General features: G+C 42.2%; 1 protein-coding gene across 12 annotated transcripts in view; it reads left to right on the top strand.

Moving 5' to 3' along the window:
- The window catches only part of LOC127369687 (microtubule-associated protein 4), a 115094-nt gene that overhangs the window by 40796 nt on the left and 48497 nt on the right, over positions 1–25801 (top strand). For 8 of the 12 annotated variants that reach the window (XM_051411260.1, XM_051411263.1, XM_051411268.1 and 5 more), the window contains 4 exons: positions 10063–10176; positions 11286–11372; positions 13539–13727; positions 18561–20036. In XM_051411260.1, the coding sequence (XP_051267220.1) occupies positions 10063–10176; positions 11286–11372; positions 13539–13727; positions 18561–20036 (1866 nt within the window). Of the gene's footprint in view, positions 1–9711; positions 9840–10062; positions 10177–11285; positions 11373–13538; positions 13728–18560; positions 20037–25801 lie in introns of those variants that run through there. The other 4 variants (XM_051411266.1, XM_051411264.1, XM_051411269.1 and 1 more) reach the window with 3 other exon arrangements.

The following is a 25801-nucleotide window of genomic DNA, read 5'->3' as shown; positions in this document are numbered from 1 at the left end:
CGTCACCATCTTTGTATAATTTGATAAACTGGCGCTGTCATCCTGTTTCACTTGAAGAAGTGATTTGGTAGAAATGCTGGATAAATCTCCTTTAAATATTCATGATGCAACTTTAATCCCTGAACTGGGAGAAAAACCTAATTCCTCCCTCACTGATGTCTTCTGTGCAGACAGAAAGCTTTTCATCTGTGTGAGCTTCTCTCACACATGGAGGTGTGTGTTTGACTGTGAATGCGTATGTCTTTGTGTATCCCCATGTACTGTATGTGTGTGTATTAGACTGAGTAAATGCCTCTTTACTCTTATGTCAGAATATAGTGTGTGAATATTAAGGCCTTTGAGCTTTAAATGGGAAAATGCTCCAGATGGGAGACATCAGCATGGGCAACTGGTGATTCTTGCACTCTCTGCTGCACTTTGAAATGTGCACTTGTTCACTTCTTCTGTTGAGTTGACAGGTACTGACTGCAAAGTCCCTGCTGGTGGGAGTTCAATGCAGCCCCCTGTAGTAGGAATTGTGATCCGTGACAGTGAGGAGTACTGGAAAGCATGACAGCTGGAAATGCAAATATGAGCAAACAAAATTCTGAGGATAGTCAGAAAATCCTGCATGTTAGCTCAGCTCCTTAATCCTGCCAATAAAACCTAACAAACACTGACGTGAAGAAGGTCGAGAGAAAGTTGCGGTGGGATTAAAATAACCACAGAGGGATTGCCTCTGTGTTATTTTCCTCTTTCCAGACAGACATGGGGTTGTTTTCAGGCTAGGGGAAGGAGGTGTGGAAGATACAATGACATAGGCTTGATTCAAAAGAAAGGAAGCAAGGATGGAGGGAGAACAAGGGGTTTCGTGGGCAGCTGTGTGTATGTTTGTTAAAGATACCTGCAGGTCCTATCAACCACCCGCCTCTCGCAGAAACATGAATGCACAAAACACACACGAGAGAGACGTTGTCACATCCAATGCACCTTTCTTCTTTACTGCCTGTCAAAGCTCATCACTCTCTCACACACTGAATTTGTACCATCACTGCATCAGCCTCTTGACTTCTCATCCTCCGCAGCCTGGCCTCCTTCTCTGCTTTAAACAGCACCAAAACCATCTGTGGTCTAAGTTAAAGGACACGTCTGCAATTATGGTGGAAAAGCTACAACCAGGGACGCTGGAAGTCTGTCAGAGCTGGTGGTGCTGATGGCATTCATGGTTTTTGCATTATTTTGAATGGCCAGGATAATTTCTAGCCTGTTTAATAGTTACTAACAACATTCATTTTCTTACTTTTTAGTGGCTAAAACTGATAAAGAACAAGGCATAACCTATTTCCTTCCATAAATATCAGTGAATCAAATCCACTATGATAAACTTATCTTTTATTGCGATGTCGTGTCTCTTTCGAATGCTTTGAGAATAGATCAAGGGAAAAAAAGTTAACTCAATGTATATTCACAGCCAGCAACCACCCAGGGAGGTTCTCCCTGTGGTGTTGCATCTATAAAGTGAGATTATTAGTGATGGTTACAACCCCAGACAACTGACACCAGATGTTTGTTCATGTGGTGCATGTCTGACCTGCTAATCAAAGTGAGTGAGTGACATATCTATCCCACCAGCGTCATTTTAAATTAACTCTAAAGTTTTCTTATAGGACTTATAACAACCTGTAATGCTTTTAATCTCAAATATGCTTGTCACCATTTTTCTTTTGCTGATTTTCATGAGTGTATGGGAAGAACAACACAGTAGAGATCTGGGTGGCCAATCAGAGTTCTCCTTGTGGATATATCTGCTTTGTATTTTTCAATGATGGCACCACTGATACAGCATCAGAGAGAATCCTGTTTATACTGTTGATGCAGATTTTGACATTTTGTTGATGTGGGTTATATCATCCATGTGCATCAAGTCCATATGTGTTTCAACAGCTGCAGCAGGATTATAAAGACTTGTAAAAATGCAACGTTGGCTGGGTTGCTGGCTGGATTAATAAAAACCAGGCCATGCTTTGATCTTCTATACAAATAAAATTGAATTGAATTGAATTGAATTGAATCCCTACAGACTGACACACTGGAGGGTATATATATATGTGTATATATATATATATATATATATATATATACCCTTGAGGCTCGGTGCTCAGGTCGTTCGGAAGGCTTGGAGGAATGCCAGAATACAAGGGGAAACCCTTCAAAATGTGGCTAGGCTACTACCATATGGCTGTTTCTAGACACTGTTGGAGTTCTTTAACTCTTCTAATCCCCTCATCACATCTATTTTACCCTCACCTTGTTTCACCTCACTGTGCCTCTCCTTTTCCCTCTTCATCTCACCTTCTCATTTCTTATCTAAAGAACATAATACATTCTTGGAAGGTTGAGAGTGGATACTCTATAATGTGGGAATACCGTTCAGAAGTAGAAGTAAGAAAAAAGTGAATTATATTCTAAAGCCTCGTATGTTCAGCCTCTTCTAAAGTTTGTAGGGGACCGTTGCAGGTAAAGGTGGACAGAAAGGGAACTACTGCTGATTCAACCTGATTCAAAATACATGATTAATGCTCCGTTGTGGCTGAATCAACAGGACACTCTGGATGTTTGTCCTCACCAGAGAATAGCACTCTGTCCTCTCCGCGAACCGTCATTGTGTGCCTGTGGTCCTGCGGCAGCCCTGACCCAGCCAGTTCATAGTGTCGATCTCAGCTCGAGGAGCGGAGGCTGAGGCAGAGGAGCAGGGAGAGGCTGGGGTCGGCTGGAGGACAGCTCCAGGACAGCTGCAGGATGCTAGCCTATCCTGGCGGCTCATCCCAGATTAGATTTGGTAAGGCAAACCATAGGGCGCCATGCAGAATCTGGGATAGAACTGAAAAACAGGCAGTTTTGGTTCTAGGCTTACATGGCAGTAAGCTGTTGTGATAATCAAACAAAGTTGATTTGGATTTTTTTTTTAGGTTGAGGGTGTAAGAAAGAACCTCTACTTGATCCTAACTTTACAGTAAAGTCATTCATAATGTTAATGTAAAAGCAGCCTGATATTTATACACCATACAAGTTAGGCCCTGGCTCCTTATAGATCCGAACTAGGCCACGGCCTTATTTCCAAAGGACGTCCCCTTGATGAAAGAGCCAATATGTGTTCTCCCTAGCAGAGGAGGTTCAAGGAAAAGTCTACACTCTCAGCACAACGGCACAGGCTTCTTAAACAGCCATGTTTAATGAGGTCACCCCGGTTTGTGTCTCGTTTATTTTGCTCCCAGTCCTGTAGAGGACCCGACCCAGCCAGTGTGGTTCATCTAACCCATCTAGGAGAGAGGAGAATGGGGCAGAAGAGCATGCTAAGGCCTGGTCATCTGGAGGACAGAGACTTGCCCACAGGCTCTCAGTCAGCCATATGAGAGAGGATAAGAATGGAATAAGATAGGCAACGTGCCAAAACTGGTGTCATGCAACTTTGTGTTGAATGCTGTGGAGTCTTTTTGGGGCTTTTACTGCCTTTAATTGACAGTGACAGCTTAAGAGTGACAGGAAGGTTGGGAGAGAGAAACAGAATGATGCAGCAAAGGGCCACAGGTCGGAGTCGAACCTATGGAGTAAGGATTAAGAAGATTCATTTTCTGTAAAATAAAATAAATTCTACCTCATTTGTGCTGTTACTTATGGAATGTGGCCACATTATTGTTACAGTTAGAGGAAAATTCTAGTCAGTTTGCCCCAAACCGCAGCTTATTTGACCGTTTGTAAACAAGTGCTGTGTCTTTGAAAATGATTTGTTAAAAAGAGTGGGAACCCTGTAAATGCATGCCTTCAAACATGAGCATGGTCCATATAATGGTTGTGTCTGTAGTTGAGGTTAGTAAAGGTTAGTTTGAATCAAAGTTCAATAATTACATGGTAACAGTAACAATCCTTCCTCTGCTTTTTGTTTTTCTACTCTCTCCCTATGCTTTACTGTGATGGCACGTCTCTGTGGGTCTTGACTTGACAAGCCCATTGTCTCAGCCCAGGCCTGGCACAGGGTGCCTCTAGCTGGCTCAGCAGTGGAAGATCACAGTTGCTCCTTTGATGCTGTGTCAGTGATTAGCCTTTTCATGTGGTTGTAGCAGCAGTGTTGATGAGTTGAATTTGGTCTAACATCTGAACCTTATTCTACTATAACTTTAATATCTCTCACATCTATGGCTCTCACTTGTTGTTCAATATTCCAACTTTTTTGTTCGAACGTAGAGAAAATTTTAATGTTTGATTTCTTGTATACTTTTGAAATTGAGAATGCTAGTGTATAGGGCCAAAAGCCTTGTAAAATGCAAAATCCATGTGTTCCCTGACTTTAGGTCAGTGGTTCCCAACCTTGTTCCTTAGGGACCCATTTTCTATCATTGAGTAAACAGACAACCCCTGACTGTGTGACGTATTTTATAAATATTTTATATTATATTAAATGCACAACAATAACAGTAGAGAACAGCTGATAAACTGTACAATGAACTCAAACAGTGAACACAATAACTGCAGGAACTTTGTGTGAAACGAGGGATAAGGATGAATTTTGAGCAGATTATTTCCTTTCAGAGTCTTTTCAGAGATTTTTCTGTATTATGTATTTTTACAATTTGTAACATTCATACATACTTACCTGGCATCCTTTCTTTGACAAATGAGGTGTTTTCTTCTCCCTGACACTTGGCCACTGTTAGCTCTTATACAGGACGAGGCTGTTTATCAGAGAGTCAAGGCTCTCTGAATCTAGCTTGTTGATAGAGTTGATATCTTAAATAAAAATCTAAACTCTAGAAATAACTTTTTTTTTTTCTTTATAGGAATGAACAAAATTCTGACATATAGGCCTACTGTTTATTTAAGTATTGTTACAGCGCTTAAAATCCTCACGACCCCCTGTGAAGCTTTGGCATGTGTGTGGAGGTGGCTTTATGATAGAATTAGATAGAAGGAATATATTTGGTGATCAGCTAAAGAATGACTCGATCAGAATTTGTTGCTGATTACGTGCTATGTTTATTTCCTTATTGGCAATTTAGAATGCAGCTTGGTGCCCGTCGATTCCCAAACGTATCATTTCTTTGTGCATCATGGTGTAACCCCCTGGTGAAAATGTCACAGGAATAGAGAGTGCACTATAGCCTGAGTCATATTACAGATGGTGAGAATGTCATCATAACAAAGTTTGAATGGCAGCGCTCCCCCGCTAACCCCTGCACCACCTCCTCAGCTAATCCTGAATCTGCTGCCTGTCCTCAGAAAAAGCCTTGCAGGGATCCACTGCCACTTCTACATCGTGTCCGTGCATGAGCAGGATTAGGCAAGACTTGTGCGTGCGGTGTGTGTGCTCATACTAGACTATATTTATCCATTTTATTCTGTCAGGTCAGCCAAGTGTCCACCGAGCATGGGGTCTGACTTTCTGGCTGTCTGTCTGCCATCCTGTTGTGTCTGTGTGTCTTTCTCTCTCTGAACATGAGTGTGCACTCAGTGTGTTTGTATGTGTTACTGTGTGCTTGCATGCTGGTGTGTGTGGGTGCATGCGCATTTGTTTGTCCACATTAGTGCAGCTACAGCAGAGTAGCTCTGAGTGTGTGTGTGTGTGTGTGTGTGTGTGTGTGTGTGTGTGTGTGTGTGTGTGTGTGTGTGTGTGTGTGTGTGTGTGTGTGTGTGTGTGTGTGTGTGTGCCCTCAGATGCCTCTCAAATGATAAAATTCATCCGTCAAACTGATAGCTGCTCCAGTCTGTCTCGCCACACTTCGTCCTCATACTGAGGTCAGCAACCTCCCCTCCTCCTCCCTCCGAGCAGCAGCTATTACATAATTTGGAATTTTGTTCACACTAAACACAGAATCAGATATCTAAGTCTTTGTGGCAGAAGTCACACTTTTTGTGGTGCTGCTTAGTAGAGGCCACGGTTAACTCCTTGTTTCCTATTAAGATAATTGGTGTTATCTGACATGAGGTTAAACTTAAAGATCCCCTCTACACATATTTTTAGATATGTATACAAATAGTCTGCTTGGAACAACAATGTGTGTCTGAAATGTTTTTTTCTCCCCCCAAAAAAGTCTAATTTCCACATTAAAAAACAGAATAAGTCATCTACTTCTACTCCTTCTACCTTATTGAAACTTCCTATATATGCAAATATTCATTTCTAAAGTTTTCCTAAGACACAAGATGTCTGCTCCTTCACTGTAAAGTCCATCCTTAGTGGATGTGCACCGGTGGCTTCAAATTTCTACATCACACTGTACAAGTTGCATACTGGACCATAGACCACTTTTTGTCCACCTTGCTAACAAGGCAAATGTTACTTACGCTGTGTGAATGTAAAAACGTTGCGCCAAACATCAGGGAAGCCACAGTAGTGATTATGTTTTCTTGTCCGTAAGGAGACAGTAGTTAAAGGTCAAACAGTCAGGATGATAATGACACTGTAATGAGCCTCCTGTCAGAGTCTGACTCACCTGCAGTACTAGGAACAATCCACGGGATGTGTTCCTAAAAACACACACACACACACACTCAACATTTGGTCTTCCTCCTTCTTTCAAGCTGAGCAGCTCATCGCTGGTACATTAAACCCAGTGCAGTGTGTGGAGTGAACTCAGCATGAAATTCTCCCTTGTGGACTGAACTGACCCCCCCCCCTTTACAAAATTTGTCTGAGCTAGAAGAAGGCCTTAGGCACAATAGCATTTACAGAGCAACCCCCCCTCCCCCAAATTTCTTAAATACCAAACACAGAATTGAGCAGTTATATTATAAATTTGAGCCCACTGGGTAATTTTATCTCCGCTCTGATGCAGATACTAATTACAAGCTCCAGTGTGCATGTAACGACTTCTGATAGATCAAAACAGTATTTCATCAGGTTGTATTGTAACAATCTTTGTATTTTTTTGCACAGTGTTGTAGCTTTAATGGTAGTTATAATAATATTGTACTCACCAAAGTAATTGCTGAGCAACATTGCTAGAACACAGTCAGGATTTTAGAAATGTTATTGGTCTTAAGCCTGAATTCCTACAAAACACGCCCCCTCTAACCTACACTTTTGTTAATCTAGGATTATTGTTAAAGAAATTCCCTAAATGTTCTTTATTAATTAAGAATTTTCAGTTCCTCCCTACATTATGTCAATCTTTCTGTTGTTGGGTTAGGGTTAGGGGTTAGAGTTAGCCGTTGTTGCAGTGGAGAATACTAAATCCCTTTTAATTGTGATTAATTTAGTTCTCTCTTACCTGGTAACAGTCCAGTTTAAGATACTTCCTAATATTTACATATACAGACTAAGATACTAAAAATGGATCATCCTTAAAAGTGTAGCATCGGAGCAACATAGTAGCCAAGTGGTTTTAGTGCATACATTGCTGGTTCGATTACAGCCAGCAACCTTCATTGTCATGCCTTCTCCTCTCTCCCCCCGTTTCCTGTCTGCCACTTCACTGTCCAGTTAAAATGAAAATGCCCAAAAAAAATCTTTGAAAAGAAAAAGGCTAGCATGTGTAATACATGTGTAATAAGTGTGTATAAGTGTGTAATAAGTGTGTTGTAGAATGTAAACATCTGCCTTAGATGGCATGTATTCCCCTAATTCCCAGAAAGCACTATTCCAACCAGGGGTAGTGCTAGTGCAGGGACTATTTCTGGAGGAGGACAGCTAATTTAAAATCTGCACAGATTTTCCAGTGATGTAAGTCAAACACCTCACGTTGTTACCGAACCTGCTGGAAAAAAAAGACCAAAACTTAACATCTAAATGTTAATGATTAATATTAATCCTCCTGTGCAACATGGATCCGTCACGAGCATGAACAATGTGATGTAGTGAAGCCAACACATCTATAGAGGGGGTATGATGGAGAGTTACTGGAGCCCATCTTGTAGGGATGTTGGGGTGTGTTGGACAACAAAGGTTGGGGGCCGCTGATCCAAACACTTTATTTTGATGTGAAAATGAGCACACCTGAAATGTTGGTAAAAATCTCTGATTGTACAGGAGATCTTTGTGAGCCTAATTGCAAGTGAGTACAGTAGGCCAAAGTTGAGCCAGGAAGCGAGTCGTTTACAGTGGACAATCTGGGTAATGATTTCCACACCTACCTTTGTTTTCCCTGCTAAATAGGAGATTATCTCAAACCAGTATTAGTATCTGACTGCCTACCTTGCTTGCTCTGTTGGACTTGGACTGTTTTAGCAATGTTGCCGCATTCTCAGATCTGTGCAATTAACTTGATGAGTACAATGTTATAATTACCAAGTAATGATGGACAAAAACTACTACCACTATAATAGGCATCTACTATAATTCTCCAGTTGTTGCAACACGGGCTGCTGGTATGCTTGCTAATTTTGCTCAAGAGAAGTTTTCTTTGACTGATGGGTACTTTCCAGACAGCTACCAGCTTTGAGGTTTTATATTTGCGTAACCTCCCCGCTCCCCTCAAATGCAAAAACACCCTCTGGCCACAGCTTTGAATAATGCTGTGATCTACCCGAGTCAACCCGAGTGGTTCGGTAAGGGTTAAAATGCAAACAGGGAGAGATATTGGAGGTTTTCATCCCAGTGCCCCTGACTGCCCTTTCAAAGCCGCTTAGTCTGATTTCAGCACCTTGGACAGCGGCACAGCGCAGCGGGGGAAACATCCGCCTGTTTTCCTGCAACGTTTGTGCCTCACTGATTTAACTGAGAAGAGGCAGAAGACCCTCAGCGCGTTTATGTGCACTCGCTTTGGCCACCTCAGCCACGTGGGAAGTCTACTGCGACCTTGTGCGTCTCTTGTTATTTCCCCAATTTTGTGTTTACAAGGCAGAGAGAGGCAGGCAGACAAACAAAGATGTGAGACCGTAAGGACAAGCGCTGCTGCACTAGTGTTTTTAAATCAATCGGTGACCCTGCCGACGGAGTGTTTTCTGCGTCCTGTTGAGACAGACAATGCACACCCTACCATGGCCCCTGTGTGTGTCTGATATATGGAAGCGTTTGTGACTTTGGGTGGCGTCCTGTCTGTTCGCCTCACTGTCACCCTCTGTGAACGCTGCTGGGAGAGAGTTGCCGTCGGTGCCTCCCTCCTTCTCTCCTCTGCTACTCCCCTCCCACTGCTGCTCCTCTGTCTCACTTCCTTCCTGTTTATCCTTTTCCCTTCCGTCCCTCCATTCATTGCTCCCTTATTCACCCGTTTTCCACCTCTGCCTCTTTTCATTCTGTAAATCATCTTTCTTACTTTTCTCTCCTTCCTATTACTCAGACTCCATTAAACTATTCAGCCTCCACTCTGACCCTCCGTCTGCCTGCCTTTCCCTCGCCCGTCTTTCCTCCCCCTCCATTTTTACCTCCCCCTCCATTTTTACCTCCCACACACAAACAGCCACATTAAATCTGCCAGTCGGGGTTCTGGCCTCTGTGGTCCAGTCAGAATCTCTGGTTGGAGAGTGGGACAAGAGTTGAAGGGTGACTACAGGAGTGGAGAGGGAGGGAGTGGGCTGTGGGACGTCAGGGAGTGCGAGGGGAGGCGCTAGCTGGCGGGGCCTGGGACCTGAACCAGACAGACAGTGAAACGTCACACCAAACCCAGACTCTCCGACTGTGATCGCATTCTGTGTGTGTGTGTGTGTGTGTGTGTGTGTGTGTGTGTGTGTGTCTTTTTGTTGAGATTGTGTGTGTGTGTGTGTGTGTGTGTGTGTGTGTGTGACTCGGGGTTCACAGTGTTAGTAGCTCAGAGTCAGCTGAGGCTGCAGTGGAGACAGACAGAGACAGAGGCACTGAGCAGTACAAACACCACTGAATGTTGAGTTGTATGGACTGGGATATCTGCTTTTGGGAGGAAATTTGGCAGGTGAGCGTGCATGTGGAAGCATTTTATGCGCGATAGAGTCCACTATATAGACTTGTTTATGTTTTCTAAATGCCTGCGTGTGAGTAATTTGTGAGTGTGTGTGGATTTGTGCTCAGCGCAGTCTGATTTCAATAGCCTCGTGTCATTAAATGACACTTGTACAGTGGCGCGTCATCAGCGAGGAGGGGGTACTGATGTTCGATGATCCATGCTGTCCCTGCAGGTTGTAAGCTGACCGCGGGGGGACAGACATCAGCGTTGCGCCCAGAGCCGCAGGGAGAGGTGTGGCCACGCTCACTTGACCAGCAGCAGGCCTTGGCTACAGACTTCTTATCAGGTACGCAGGTCAACAACATTGGTCCAAAGTGACGCTTTCAAATTAATACAATTAAAAATGTTTTGCTATTTCTTCCAACAGTTTCTTGGTGTTGATTGTGGTGTTTTGGTGTCATTACAGGCCAGTTTAATTTTTAAATATAAACAAAGAAGGACATAATAGTATTTGTAGTCATAATAACACTCAATGATAGGTAATAATTGATGCAGTAAGTCCAATTATCCAGTGCTGTTTTCAATGATTGTGAGAACTTTAACATTATTCTAAACTAATTAACTTATTAACAGAGATGTGGACTCCAGTCACGTGATTCAGACTCCGTCAGACTAGAGTCAGGAGCCGTTAAACTAAAGAAAAAAGACCCAACTTTGACTCATGACTTCACTTGGACTTCAGTCTTGATTAACTTGACGAGGAAGGACTGATATTCTCACTGATGCCCAATGAGAAATAGTCTTATAAAGAAGTACGCAGCCAGTCAACTTTGAATCAGAGCAACCACACGTTGCAGGAGCAGAAGGGAAAGGTGCATTTGGCAGTGCACACCAGCGGACACACAAAAAATGACATAAGACTTTTTGAGAATTGGACTTAAACTAGAACTTGGATCTTAATTTTTATTTCATAGCCAAGACTTTATACTTTCAATGTCACTTTGTCCTAACTCTGGGAAATTGTCAGTCTCAAGGGATCAAAATAATGAATCAGTTTTCTGTATCAACTTTATTGATGAAGTATATTGACAAATATAAGGAGTTTGTCTGTGGTTGTCAGTAGCTCTCAAGATACAAATATAGATGTAACAACAAATTTAATGATTAGTATTTGTGCGTGTGTTGATTTTCTTCCGTAGAAAAGTTATATTTTTAAATCCTTTTCTCTCTTTGTTTCCTTCCTCCTTGTTGTCTACCTCCACCTCACCCACTCTGAATTATTAATGCCTTCATGCCCAACCACTTCCTACTCCATCTTCCCCCATCTTCTCCTTACCTTCTTTTTCTCCTTTGACTACTCAATCCATCTTTGCCCCTTTCTCATTCCTCTACCCCTCCCACGTTTTCTGTCCTTCTTCTCTCCCTCTCTGTTGTTCTTTCCCTCCCTCTTGCCAGCCTCCATGGCAGGTTATTCAGACCCTCTGGGCTCTCAGACCAGCTCTGCCCACATGATGGATACTGGCCTGATGGGAGCTTTTTCAGGTACACTCCCAATGTTTTTCTTCTAACTGCCACAAAACCACTGTGCCAGTACTGATGCTGCTAGTATTACTATTATAATATAATATTGGCAGTACTAGAATACTAACACAATTTTATTCATAGTTGACTTTTCCAATATTAAGGCGGCAGGTGCTTCACAAACCTGAGCTTCTGTTCAAACACCTGTTGCCCATCTAATGCCTCTTTCTTTCTTTCTTTCTTTCTTTCTTTCTTTCTTTCTTTCAAAATAATCTAGTTGAATCTGTTTTACACTGTGATAATGAAATAATGTTTCTGTTTCTAGCAGTCTGATGTATATGTTGACCTAGTTTGTGTGAAGCAGTGGCACCCCCAGTGGGGTGGCCAAACGGGGTCACTGAAAATCTTGGGGTATCTTGGGGTAAATCCTGGCAATGTGATGCAATACTATAGCTCAGAGATCCCTGGAATGTACAGATTCTTTTCATGCACTTTTTGCTGGTTCATTGTGGTCAGTATTAAAATGATTATTAACCAGCGCATTGCATGTCATTCCGTGCACTGTCCATTATGTTTAACCAATACTTCTATAATAGGCCACTATGCATGCAGGCAGGGCACTCCTAACGGGTTGATTATCTTGTTATCTCGAGATAACAGACCTTGTTTTCTCAAGCTAACAAAATAATTAACTCATGATCTCGAGGTAATGGCAATAAAAAATTGCAAGCACAGCCGTTCTTGGCTTCCTTATGTTAGTACTTCCACTTCCTAGCTCTCAATAACGTTAGTTTTCCTCTTTATAAATGTAGGCCTTCTGAGCAGTATTTGTGGTTTGTTGCAGCTGTTTTGTGCCACATTGGCCTTTTGTCATTTTTAGTCAAATTGTAGATAACATTAGTCTATAAATTGATTTTCTTTTCATTGCAAGAAGGTTAGCTAACATTACTGGCAGTGATATCGGTAGTATTAAAATGTAGGGCCGTCCGCACGAAACATCAGTGTAACTGTACTCTATGAAGCCATGTGTAAAAAATATTCTTCCTATGTCCTTCCTGGATTTCCAATAAGGCTTCATACTGTTTCCACGTGATATTTGTGTGTACTGTTCTTAAATGTTAGTTGTCCATGTTTTGTGTTTTTATTAATTCTCCTCTAGATTTGGTTAATTATGTGTTTAGAAAAGCGGTTGACATTTTAAAAATACAGTTTTACAAACACAGCTTAACCTTCTATCATTGAGGATCATTACAGCAAACATAGTGATATTTCAGTACCCAGATCTCTACTCTCATGAGATTTTCTCTTTCATTAAAAATGTCACTTCAGTCCAACAACTGGCCTTGAATCTGTGGTCGTAAATCCACTCTGATAAATGGCTTGTGGTGAGGCAATGCTTGTTAGCTGCATGCAGAGTTTTAGCTGTCACTAGCTCGGTATCTGCTGGTATGCCACATAGTGACACACACACACACACACACACACACACACACACAGTATGAGCTATGAGGCTGAGTTATGCCTTTCACCAATGCCAACCTCTGCATACCCAGATCTCACTGCCGCCTTAATGAGACCTGTCGTCTCTGGGCCACGGAATTACTGCTCCAGGCTTGAACCCACACACACATACTCTTTTGCGCTCACTCACACTCATACATACACACACATTCCTACAAAAATACACATACAGTTGACACTCACATCCATGAATTCACACAGAATCACTCTCTAACCCAATTTTCCCCAATTTAGCTAACACACCAAGACCTCATGCACTCGCAAAATCTTGACTAATCTCCCTCATTGTGTGTATTCAGACGCACATTCATAATCTCACCCAGGTTCTGCCAATTTCTCTCACACATACTTTGCATGTGCAGACCCCATATACACAGACACAGAGTATCCCCAGGAGCTGATTGTATATGTTGTTTTCTCTTAGTCATTCTTTTCATCTTGTTCCTTGGCCTCAAATGTTTGGCTTTCTTTCTCCTTTTTGTTCCCTCTAGAGAGAATACCCCTGTCCATCTTGTTAGTGTTTGAAAACTATAGCCGAACACTGTTCTTTCGCAGGCTACTAGGAACTCTACCCTCCATGAAAAGACAAGAAATGACCGCCAAAAGTAGCATCAGTGCTAAAAGAAACTCCCACACTGACACTTCCATATCCTGTCTGCCTTTCAGGTTTCTCCCAGCCTGGTGGGATGGGCGTCAATCTGGAGGTGGGGGCTGCACCCCTCTCAGCAGAGAAGATTCCAAGTGTAGCTGAACCCCAGCATCCCACACCCCCAGTGGGGTCAGACGCCCCTAAAGAGCACAGCCCCATGCTGCCTGAACCCCAGGCTCCTCGCAGCCCTCTGGATCTGTCAGCAGGTAAAACGCACACAGATTAACGTTTAACATGGCACAGAACTGTGTATCTAGTTACAGAAGAAAACTTCGGCAGCGTTAACCTGCTCTTCTTCAACAAGGTTGTGCTTGATAATGAGAATTTAGGCAACAGTCTACTGTAGCACCTGGAAGGGAGCTAGGAATTAGTGATGGAGAGAGAGTGTTACTCTTAAACACTGGTCAAACAAACTTAAATGCCATTTTAGGTTTTTGGTATACTTAAATTTAAATCACACAGTACAGACAGCCGGTGTTGCACTCTGAAGTAGTGCTATCACTACTGAAAACACTGCTGTGCTTGGTGCACTTGGTGGAGTATGATGTCATGATTTGTCTCATGTTGCTTTGAAGCCTCATTGCCTATGAGTGTTAATTGCTAATTGTTGTTATTTAAACTACTGTAATATGAGCCATTTCTATGGCAATGTTTGCACTTTACAGTTTGTTAATCATTCCGTTCCCCCCTGCATTCTCACAGCAGGAATGATTTAGAAATGACTGTGTATAGTGTAATGTATCGTATATATGACCCTGCACTGTGCTGCACTGCCTGCTTTGTTCCACAGAGGGGTGCAGTATACAGAGCAGCTGTCTGTCTTTGTTTTGCTATAGCTTCCTTCTCACACACACTTCAGGTCCAATGTGATTTAGTCATTCATTTCAAGGTCGATGCACATCTGATGCTGACATGTATAGGGGTGCCTTGGCTTCTAGTCATCCGCTGTATGTGTTTACTCTGTGTGTGTGCCTGCGTGTGTGGATCTGTGTGTGTATTTATCCTACAGTGAGAGACTGTTTGTGTTTCTCACTGTCCACCCTCTCATGACCAGCCCCTCCCCCACCGCTGCTCCCCCCCGGGCTGATCTCCAGTTTAATGCACATCGGATCCTAGAGAGCATGGAGTTGTGGTTGTCACACCATGCTGCGGCTTGTGTCAGCTAATAGGGCCATGCTAACATCCCATGTGGCCAGTGGGATGATGCACAAGGCACCACAGCAGCTGAGCCCCCATGGTGCACTGCTACACAGCAGGTGGCAGAACCCCCTGTGCATCTGTACTGAAAAAGAGCAGGGGCATAAATATATGAATATATAATATTAGAGAGGTAATGCATTTATCTGCTAAATACACAGCCATTAGAGTTTGCTTGGCACCAAGTAACCATGATCTGTGCAAAGATTTTGAAAAGTAACAACTCATCTTCTAAGACCCCAAAACTGAAGGTTCAGATAACCAGCGGATACTCATGAGTATAAATCGCAGGGTTTGGAGTCTGTAGGCACCTCATGATTCGTTTTGATTCTGATTCAAAGAGCCACGATACAATTATAAATCGATTAGCGATGTATGTATCTCGACGTATCAACATGTTTGACTTCTATATAAGATTTATTTCTCACCGTGTGACTACTTGCCACTTTTAAGACATAGTGTATTTGTAATGATCAACTGGAAGGTTGCAAAGGCATACATATTTCTCAGCATTGCAAAGAACCAACAAGATAATAAACAAAAGTGTACCTGTAGCAGCACCATTGTAGAATGAATGAATAGTGCAAAGACTTCAGCATGTTCCTAATCACTTGATAAAACGCTGCTACTAAGCTATGGGGTTCAGGACGCATCATATCCATCTTCGGTTGCTCAGGCACAGCCATCGTCCCCAAAACTCAGTAGCTAACTATTAGCCTAGCTTAGAATGGCTAACAGTAGTTTTAAATTTCCGATTATTGACTTTACTGCATCGAGACATAATTCTTCAAGCGAGAATCGTGATGCATCTAAAAATCAACCATCAGTAGTAAACCGTGGTGGTAAATGAAAACACTAATCACATGGGCTGCTGCTCATCTTCAGCTATTTCTTAATTTCTTCTTAAAGGAAACAAGTCTCATGATACACTGAGAGTTCTAAAATAATAGCCGGTATTCAAATAATGACCATGTCTCAATTAATACTTGCTGGTACAAACAAATAAAGGGGGCAAAGGGCCATAAACCATGGTAGTACGGTCCATTGTTGATCCTCGTTGATCTTACATGAACTGCAGTCCGGTTTGTTTGATTCCCACTGCTGCTAAAATATTAACTACCGGAGACCAAATACACAATAAGAATGTCTGAGTCATTCCAACTGAGCAGTGCTTGAGTTTAACTGCAACTAGCAGAGCCACAGCTTGACTCACTGCAGCAGATGGAAATTCATTCACAAACTTTTAAATCAATTTTCACCAGGCAACGAATAGTCAATCTTGCTTGTTAACCCTTCTGGGGAATTTATTGTAAGAGTGTGTGTGTGTGTGTGTGTGTGTGGGGGGGGGGTGAGTGAGTGAGTGAACAATCTCTCCACTGATAAAATAGTAATTTTACCTCACGTATCAATGTAATATCATAATTCATTCATTCAAAGTGGACAGAAACTAAATAAAACAGTTTTTCTTACTCTTCCACTGTTCCAACAATCACAAACTCTGGTTTGGTCTAAATAAATCCTTAATTCACCCACATAGAAGAACAGCAGTTCAGTCGCTCTACCCAGTTGCACACAGGGTACGTAAACAAATGTGCGCCCTCATGTGAATGCATATTACAAACAAAATGGAGACCCATTCATAAAAACACTTCTCATTAACACCACTAGTGTGAAACTCCTCAGGGTACCTTTTAAAGCTACTGTATTCAGCAAAAAATTTGACCGTTTACTGTTTATGCATTTAAGTATCTAGATAATGCTGTCATTTACAGCAGTGTAGAAAAGGTGCAACAGTAGCATAAGCATTAATTCCTAAATCCTCAACAGTACACAGTACCCATATATCAAAATGGGTAAGAATCACACTGATAAACTATACCTGTAAATGTCTTACTGTTAAATACCTCTGTCAGATATACATCTGACTCTAGAATCACCATGTAAGAGGAGCGTGAGTAAGAAAAAAAACAATCTTTTTTATACTTACATACTAGACTGCACACAGGAAAAAGGTGAGGCAGGGTGGGATACCATATAGTAAGGAGAGGGTACTTCAGCCTGTCATGACTCTGTTGCTGTAAGTGGAGTCAGTAGGTTGGGGGCAAGCAGAACAACGGTTTGACAAGTACCTGGAGGTGGGTTTGCATCCTTGAGCATCCTTGGATATACCAGCAGGTAATTTATGACCCATTCCTGGGTCATAAAGTTCCCCAGCAGCTATTTTAGGTACAAGTGTTTACATGGTGGACAATAGAGTACTGCTTTTAAGTACAGTTTTGATTTGAATATCACTCTTTCAGCTGTTTTCACCATTTTGTTCTTGCCAGTTGTTAATAGCATTTTTGCAGTTCGTTGAATTTGAAGGAAAACTGTTATTCAGACTATTTATTTCTTTATTCAGATCTATTCAATTTTGGAATTAAAATTAAATTAGTTTTGCTAAATAATTATTCCAGTTAATTAACTGCTAACTTGATTAAAACACCTCACATACAGTCCATAGCTTTATTCCAGCATATTTGATCAAAGTGTCACAAGAGAAGAGATGGATATTAGCCACATTGCATGCTGCTCTTTTATAATAGTCTATAGTTTCAAAGGTAAGTACAAACTACGGTATTTGCACATGCAGTGAGATGGCTGTCCTTTGATGCTCCCCGAGCATAATAAGGATGCACGATGCAACATTTAAGTCATTCTGATGCATTTGGCTGAAGTCTTTTTCTGCCTCTCCTTATTACTGCACATACAGTATAGAGAGCAGCTTTCTGTCATGGGTGTGTTAATATGAAATATGGCACTCCAGAGAGCAACTGTACGGTATGGGGCCTGACAGCTGCTCCACTTTAGCTATTCTTCTGTACGCGTGTATAACTGAGAACTGGAAACAAACTGGGCCAAAGTAGACGAACAACCCTTTCTCAGTGGGCGATGTCCCCTCTACTCTTGTTACCGCTCGTCTACTTGAGCTTTGTCCTAAGACAATGCTGTTTTAGTTACAGCTATAATTGACCTTGTTTCTATCCAGAGACCATTAAGAAGTCTTTTTGTGTTTGTATGTCTGTCTCTGTGTCCATGTACGTGTACAGATGGAGCACTGTATATCTACTACGTGACCTTATTTGCATCTGCACACAAACACACACCAACACACCTGACTGTTGATTTCTGTTGTGATTTCAAACAGAGAAGTGTGCAACTCTGTACTAGGCCCTGAGACTGCAGAGAGTCAGCCACCTAAAAGTACCTCTTCTCTTTATCATTTAATTCAGTACTCTCCAGCATGTTTGTGTGCATTGTGTTTAATTCTTATTCCTCAAAGCACTCACTCACTCACTCTATCAGCATTGAGACAAAACAATTTTTCAGACTTGAAATCCAGCTTGGGGTGGATTTTTATTTGGTTATATTTTAAGAACAACAAAACACACATATTTGCCTGTTTGATAAAAGACTGACAGATTAAGGAAAGAGAAAGAGTCATACAGTTCATATCTACAACCGGTGTAGTGATTAAGGCTCGGCTTTCTGTAAAACATGCACCCCCTCTCCCATGCTTTTATGCTTTGTCTCAACCATTTGTCATCTTCTCAGCCTTCTCATCATCTCAGCTAATGAAAAATAGCTATAATTCCTTCTATAATTTAATTTTTTTTGTGCTATTGGTATTTTGTGTTATGATCTCCTTTGTTATATTGTTTTTAGACCAAGAGTTTTGGCCTCTTTGTCTTACATTCTGAAGTTTCTGTTATTTCCTGTTTGAGTTAGAGTAAGGGAACCAATTCATATACCCATGTCCATCTCCCCCAACTTTAAATTCTCCCCTCTTCACCCACAACAAGGTGCCTTAGGCGATGGCTGGCCACACCAGGCTGGCTGCCTACCGACAGACCTTCCTTTCACCCCCAGTGTGTCCACGGTGATCAGTCGTCATGCCAGCCATCTTGCAGTCAGCCCTGATGACGCACCTGACAGTTGGCCTAGCCGGGAGAGCACTGCCTACGCTGGAGGCGACGAAAGGGAAGGCGATGGATTGGACCGAAAACAGAAGAAAAAGAAGAAAAGGCGACAGAAAGATGAGGGATCTTATGAACACCTCGAGAGCAGGGGTCAACCTGAGTTGCAAGCACAGGGAGAAAACACTCCTGTAACAGAGGAATTCTACCACAGGATTGGCCCAAGGCGGGATAGAGGAGAGGGTGGCTGGGAGGAGCAGCTTGGGAAGAGTGGAGGCCGAGGGAAGAGGGGTAAAAGCAGGAAGAAGATTCCAGAGGAGTGGGGAGTGATGGCAGAACCATTTGTCCCTACGTCTGCCTCTCAAATCACAGAGGATGTGATGATGGATCTAGGGAGTTCTGTTCCAGCAAATTTGGAGGCATCCTTTGCAGACATGGACACCAGTCAGAGCCCCTGGAAAAAGGAGGTATTCCCAGAAGAAGGCCTGGTTCCATCCCCCCTGTCCCAGGACCTATTCTCTCCAACAGGTACTTCTATCAACCCACTGGTCCTGAACAGCGAGCTGAAAGCCACAGCTGCTCCGTTCACCATGCCCTCCACCACCAACAGTGCAACACTTGCCTCCTTCCCCATGGCTTCTCGCCCTTGTGATCCATTTGACCTCCTGATCGATACAGAAAATGCCAGTTTGGGTAACAGAAGCCAGGCTTTTTCACCACCTTTCTCTCCAGAGAATGAAGCAACTGGTGGTGACATGGTTGACAGTGGGATGTTTGACATCACCAGTTCCCTCCAAGAGTCTTGTGTGCAAGGCATGCCAGAGGCAGACACCTCAGCTTTCAGCCCTGCCTCCCAACCAAGCCCAGGCCTTTCCCCTAAAGGTGAGGTGTTAGCCTCAGCCCCACCTCTCTCACCCTCAGATGCTTCATGGCTTCTGAATGACTCCCACATGAGCAGCAACAGCGACCCATTTGACTTCAGTGACATGAGCACTTCAGGTCATCCTTTACCCTTAGGGCTGTCCTTCGACACCCCTAGCCCAGCCCCTCTCCGCTCCCCCAAAACCACAGCGCAGGAATTCCAAAACAAAGGGCACAAAGATGCCAAATCGGCCCAAAAACAATCCAAGAAGTCTCGTTCTTCGTCTTCGTCCTCCTCTGTAAAGAGTCCCACATCCCCAGGAGAAAAGAAGTTCCCTCCACAAGAATCCCCAGTCATTAGCCCCTCTTCCCCTCCATCGGACACCCCACTGGCAGTTCCAGGTTCTGGTCTTAACCCTACAGCTAAGCCCTTCTTTCCAAGCTTTGCTGATTCCATGGAAGAACCAGCTGTGAACCCTGCAGTTATTCCCATCACCGAAGGTTGGTTGCAGTCAGCCCGGGACAAAAAAGTTAGAGTAACTAAAAAAATAACAAATGGTTTATTGTCATGCATGATGTTTTCATCAAGCTTGAGTTGATATTTGAACAGATTTCAAATAATGTTTTGGGCAGAATTGATTGCTTGGATGTCTTCTACTCATTAAGGTTTAGATGGATAATTAAACCCATTTGTATTGCCCCGTGCATGAACACATTCATCTAAAAACTGTGCTGGGGCTTTTTGGCTTGTCCTGTTTGGGCTGTTTGTGAGTGACTAATGCATGGGCTCAAGTGTTGACCAACTGAGGCTGTGGATTGGCTTGACTTTAATCTGTGAGTACCTTAATTCCCAATGATGCATTGCTGGGATGTTCTCATGATTAACATTGTTGCTGTTGACGGGTGTGCTACTACTAATCAATTACGGAGTCTTTCTCCTTAGCGATACCACTAGACATCTTCACCAAATCAAAACCAACCTCCTTTCTTCTCTCCTGTCCAGGTGTTTGTGTTAACACTATAATCATGGTCTGTTCCCTTTGCATCCAGGGGTGAGGTGTCACTCTGTCTTCTCTTTCCTGTGTCCAATTAACTCTTTTTTTCTCACTAGCTGCCTGTTTCTTTACAACTTCTACTAGAAAAGAATGTTGAAGGATCAGGCTTTGTTGGTGTAATGTTAACTCACCTATGTTGTTGTGCATCAACAGTTCACATCCTGGTGTGTCTCCTGAGAGTATGACTTTTATAAAATATCAAATGGTAATTTTTGTTTTTGTTGATTTTACTTTCCATGTTCTGTGATGATTGCTGCCTTGGCTGATTCTCCACCATAGGTGAGTCCTATTTTAATTCCTTTTCTGGCTTTGTTGTGTTTTTAATGCATCATTATTGAGTCTAGTCACTGGAATGATTACAGAATTATTGACGCAAGATGCAGACAGTTGTGTGCTTACTGAGTACTCAGCAATAAGGAGCAATAAGGTGGCTGCTGCTTAGAAAAGAAATAAGGTTCTGATGGAGTAGATATACTCAAAACAAGAGCTTTGTTTGCATTCTTGACATTAAACAAATATATGCTACCTCTCCTATTTATGAATTTGATGGTTAGGTAATCAAGGCACAGCAAAAGTCTAGAGAGTGTCTTCTTGGTGACATGAGGGTGAAATCTCTACTATTTGCAGATGATGTTGTCCTTTTGGCTTCACAGAGCCATGACTTGTGATGTGGAGAGCAGGCCGCTCCACTTCTGTTGTGACAGTTTTCAACCTTTACCTATGGTTGTGTGCTTTGGGTGACCAAGGAATGAAATTGCACATAGTGGCTGAAAGTAGTTTCCGTTGTAGGGTAGCTCAGCTCACCCTTGAAGGAAGAATTAGGACCCTGGACCCCCAATATAAGCTTCGGAAAACATTTGCATTATAAAGGAGCTGGTTTAGTTGGGGTTTTTGGGCTCATATGACAAGGATGCCCCCTAAATGCCTCCCTAGAGTTTTTTATGTCATGTCCATTTTGGAGAATACCCAGTGACAAACTCAGAGCACACTGGATTTAATATCTCATCTGGCTTAGGAATTCCATGGGATCACCCAGGAGGAGCTGGAAAACTTGCTTGGAAGAAGGCTGTCTTTGCTACCTTCTTTAGCTACCGTGCCTACTGGGCTACCAGGGCTACCTTGCTGCCACCGTAAGCACACACAGTTAGAAGATGAAGGCTGTTGTTGCTCTTATTTTTAATGGAGAATAGTTTTGTAGCACTGTGACTCATTAAGAAAGGGTTTCAGCAGAGCCCGGAATAATAATGTTTATGCCAACCAGAGATGAGCAGTTAAAAATAGAACAGTTTGACTTTTGTGCATGAACTGATGTAAATCAGAGTTATAAGATTCAAGAGGGAGTCAAAAGGGAGCCGTTGATAGACGTCATGTTCAGCTCTTATGTTTGTTTTAATATAGAGTAACTTTGTAGCAGTGTTACATGTTTAAGAGAAGCCAGAGATGGGAAGAAATAGAAGGTAGACACTTGTGTGTGAGTGGATCTCACCTGTATATGGTTGAGTATGTTGATGCATGCATGTGGCTATTTATGTGTGTGCATGTGTGAGGGTATTTCCATCCTTTTCCAGAGGAGTTGAAGTGTTTTGTGTGTGTTGCTATGATTTATGGACATGCAGAGTTGTAGAGGATTCACTTCCTTGTCCTCCTTTTCAACACTTCCTGTCTCTGCCTCCCATTGGAGGTTGTAATGAGGACTGAGCCAGCCGTCAGCTCTCCACAGGAACAGTGGAGTGTTGAACCTGGCTATTAAGTGGCTTTGATCAATGCCCCCCCATCCTTCCAAAAGAAAAGAAGGTCTTACATTAGTATTTTTGCCACTTCCAAGGCACATAGTCGGTAATAAAAGAAGATCTGAATAGGGTGCAGGATTCAAGCTCATTTGGCTGAATTACATTTTTTTGTCACACACAGAGTAGTTGTTTGTGTGAATGTGAATATGCTTTGCTTTTGTGGGCCTTTGTATATGTGTATATTTTCTATCACTGCATATTTCTGTGTGTGTTACTACCAAACAGGCACAAACAGATTTACAGTACATGATGTGCACACACACTGAGTTTTGTACGTTTTCTTGTGTGAGTGCTTGAATTAATGTGTGTGCATATGAGAGGGGAAGAACAAGACAAAGTGCTGAATGCAGCTGGCTTTGTCTTCCCTCTGTGTAATGAGAGCTTTTGTCAATGTCCAGGGGTGGGTCTTTGTCACTAAGAGTGGTATTTAAGCCTTGTGCAAAAGATAAGAAGGCATGTGGAGCACAATAAAGAGTACGAAGAGGCTTTGGAGGGTTACAGACAGGGGAATACAGTGAGGAAGAGGGAGGTAGACTTCCAGAGAAAAGAGATGCAAAAAGCCTAATAAATTTGAGAAAGAAATACTTTTGAGAAAAACAGAGGGATGAACAAGAGGGATGCAGGGTTAGATAAAGGGAGAGGATGCTGTGGAGGACTTGTGCGGCTGATGAAGGAATATGAAGAGGTGAATAGAATGTTGAGAGGGAACAGATAAGCCCTTCTTTACGAAATAGATACAGGAGTAACAATGAGGGGGAGAAGCCTTAGATGCAGATGGAGAACGATGTAAACCTCAGGGAGGGTGATGTTTAAAAGATTGAGGGAGGTTCAGAGCAGTATTACGCCTTGGTAGAAAAACTGAGAGCATGAGGCGTAGACAAATGTGGACATGGGTGAGGGAATATACCACCACTGGACTGTGTGCTGGTATAGACCCTCTGTATCCACACCTGTTTAACAAAAGACAAAGCCAGAACAGGTTGTGACATTTTCAGTTTTTTTTATTTGGAACTATAAGGGACTAGTGCAGCTTTGAAGTGGATTTTTGTGCCTAGTTTTCAGTCTACCACAGTACCTGTCAGGCTATTAATAGACAACCTAGAATACAGTGTATTAAGTGTATCCTTCGTTCTGCACTCGACAACCTTCTACACATCTTTGTGCTATATATAAGTATGCCTACATCACCCACACATGAACACAGAAACGTACATATAAATAATGCAGTGCTGTGTATGGACCATAATTCCAGGATAATATGTTGGTTAAAATGACACAACATTGGCTGCGCTTATTCATATTTTATCATTTTGTATTCATTTTTATTTTGCAGTTGATCAGATGACTGTTTCATGTGAAAGGGTCACTCATTGTGTTAATAATCAGCAGACTCTGCTATTCCCTCTCAGCTTTGCAGTGCGTTTTAGCATCTTTGAGTTCATTTTTTTTGGTTTTGTGCCTGGATATTTATTGTTTTGGTTCAGTCTTACTCACTCTGAAAAAGCTGTGAAATCCTACCATACAGTATGCTTTAGTTTAACTTTAGGGTGCAGGTGTAGCTGTTTCTGCAAAGGGATTTTGTGTGTCATGGATTGGGTGATTCTTTTCCCTCCCTCAGAGTTAGACAGCAAAGCGGATATCACCTCTTCAATTCTTGGCTGGGCTTGCTGTATTCTTTATAGTTTCAAACGATAGCAAGAGTAAAAAACAGCTAACGTGGTTCCTCAAATATGTTGTATTACCAAAGTATTTCTAGTTAGTTTAGTAGTTTGTGAGGCGGATTTTACTGTGTGTCTCGTCCAGTTCTCGCTGCTAATCTCTGCCTCATTCCTCCATATCTCCCAACAATATAAAGTTCAATTCAATTCAATTCAAGTTTTTCCAGAGGGTAACTATAACTTAACAACTTTATTGTCCAGCCGAAAGCAACGATAGTATGCTATAATTTTGTATATGCGTTTAATTTGAAATTAATGGTAGGGTTGGAGTGTTTTGTTTTTTTTTTTTTTTCACGAGGCCAATGAAATTTCCAAACTCCGGATTTTGCTCTGTGGGTGCATCAATGCAGAATCCATCCACGTCACAATAGATCTTACAGTCGGGACATTTTTACCACTATACATCACCTGTCACCACCCGCAAGTTAGCAAATAGCTGGTGGACATAGTGGAGCATTTAGCGGTTAAGAGCAAAAGATTTTTCTCAGGAGTTGGTGGAGACCAAAAAAGAGCTAAAATGACTGTAAATATTGGACTTACACCACAAACAGGACTACCAAATGGGTGCTGCTTTGTGTTTTCTTGATGTGTAAATAGCTAATGCTTTGGTAACACATTCACCATAACCACAATATAAGGTGACAATATGCCATTGTTCTGTTAACAGTTTGTTCTGCTGCCCCCAAGTGGCTAAAACACTAATTATATTACTGCTTCTAGTTTCTTCTTGCCTTGGGTTTTGTTCTTGGTTCTCTTTATGCTTATTTCTACTCTACTATTAATTCAAATAAAAAGTGGATGTGGCACCAAAATAACCAGGAGGGACATTCAGGCCACATCACAAGAGCACCTGTTCTCCTCCAGCACCAACACTAGTCCATCTCTCTCAGACAGAGATAAAAACACAGGTGCCAGCAGTATAAAGACCACAAATACACACCTACAGAGACACACATACTGTAAACTGAGTCATCAAGCTATTTGAGGACAAATCCTCAAAAGGCAGGCGTGCGTGAATATACTGTATCAGCAGTCTATTTTTACCACATAGTGTTTTTCACTGTTGTTTAGGCTCTTTTCATTGGGGCACAGGCTGTTAGATGGTAGCCCAGAAGGGACATTTGTACAGTATGGCCCATCCCTGAACAGAAGTGAGCTAATGCCTTTTGACGGCTTCAGGGGAAGTGTGGGGATTTTTCGCCTTGTTGGCGCCACTGTACAAGCCAACAAGCTAACTAAAAGCTAACTAGTGTGAGTCTTTCTGGGTTGTTTTTCAGAAGATGGACCATGCCTCAGCAACATATTCTCAACCCATAGAGAGATGACTGCAGGCCAGCAGTGTGGGCTGTGCTTAAGATGTAACAGATTTTGATGTTGACATTTAAAAAAAAGGCAGTTGTATCAGCTCAGTGAGTGGAAATCTGGAGTTTGGTGTTTGCCTCCTGCATGGAAAACAGCTGTTATTGTGCAGTACACGTCCTTCATGCTCAAGGACGAAGGTTATTGTAGTGTTTTTGTGACAAATGGTTTTCAAACAATGTCTTCAATAAAAAGTTTCTGCGTTCAAGATGTTTCACACCCACCTCTACTCTATTTGGGTTAATTAACATAACAGTAGAAATAGAAACAAACAGTCATCATCCACTTTACACCTATGGATCAAATTTAGCAGTAAACATCTAAATCAGACCATGAATGTTTTC

This window comes from Dicentrarchus labrax, unplaced genomic scaffold (genome assembly GCF_905237075.1).
Source record: "Dicentrarchus labrax unplaced genomic scaffold, dlabrax2021, whole genome shotgun sequence".
Classification (NCBI taxonomy): domain Eukaryota; kingdom Metazoa; phylum Chordata; class Actinopteri; family Moronidae; genus Dicentrarchus; species Dicentrarchus labrax.
Note: the sequence above shows the minus strand (reverse complement) of the source record. Positions and strands in the feature narration are given on the sequence as shown.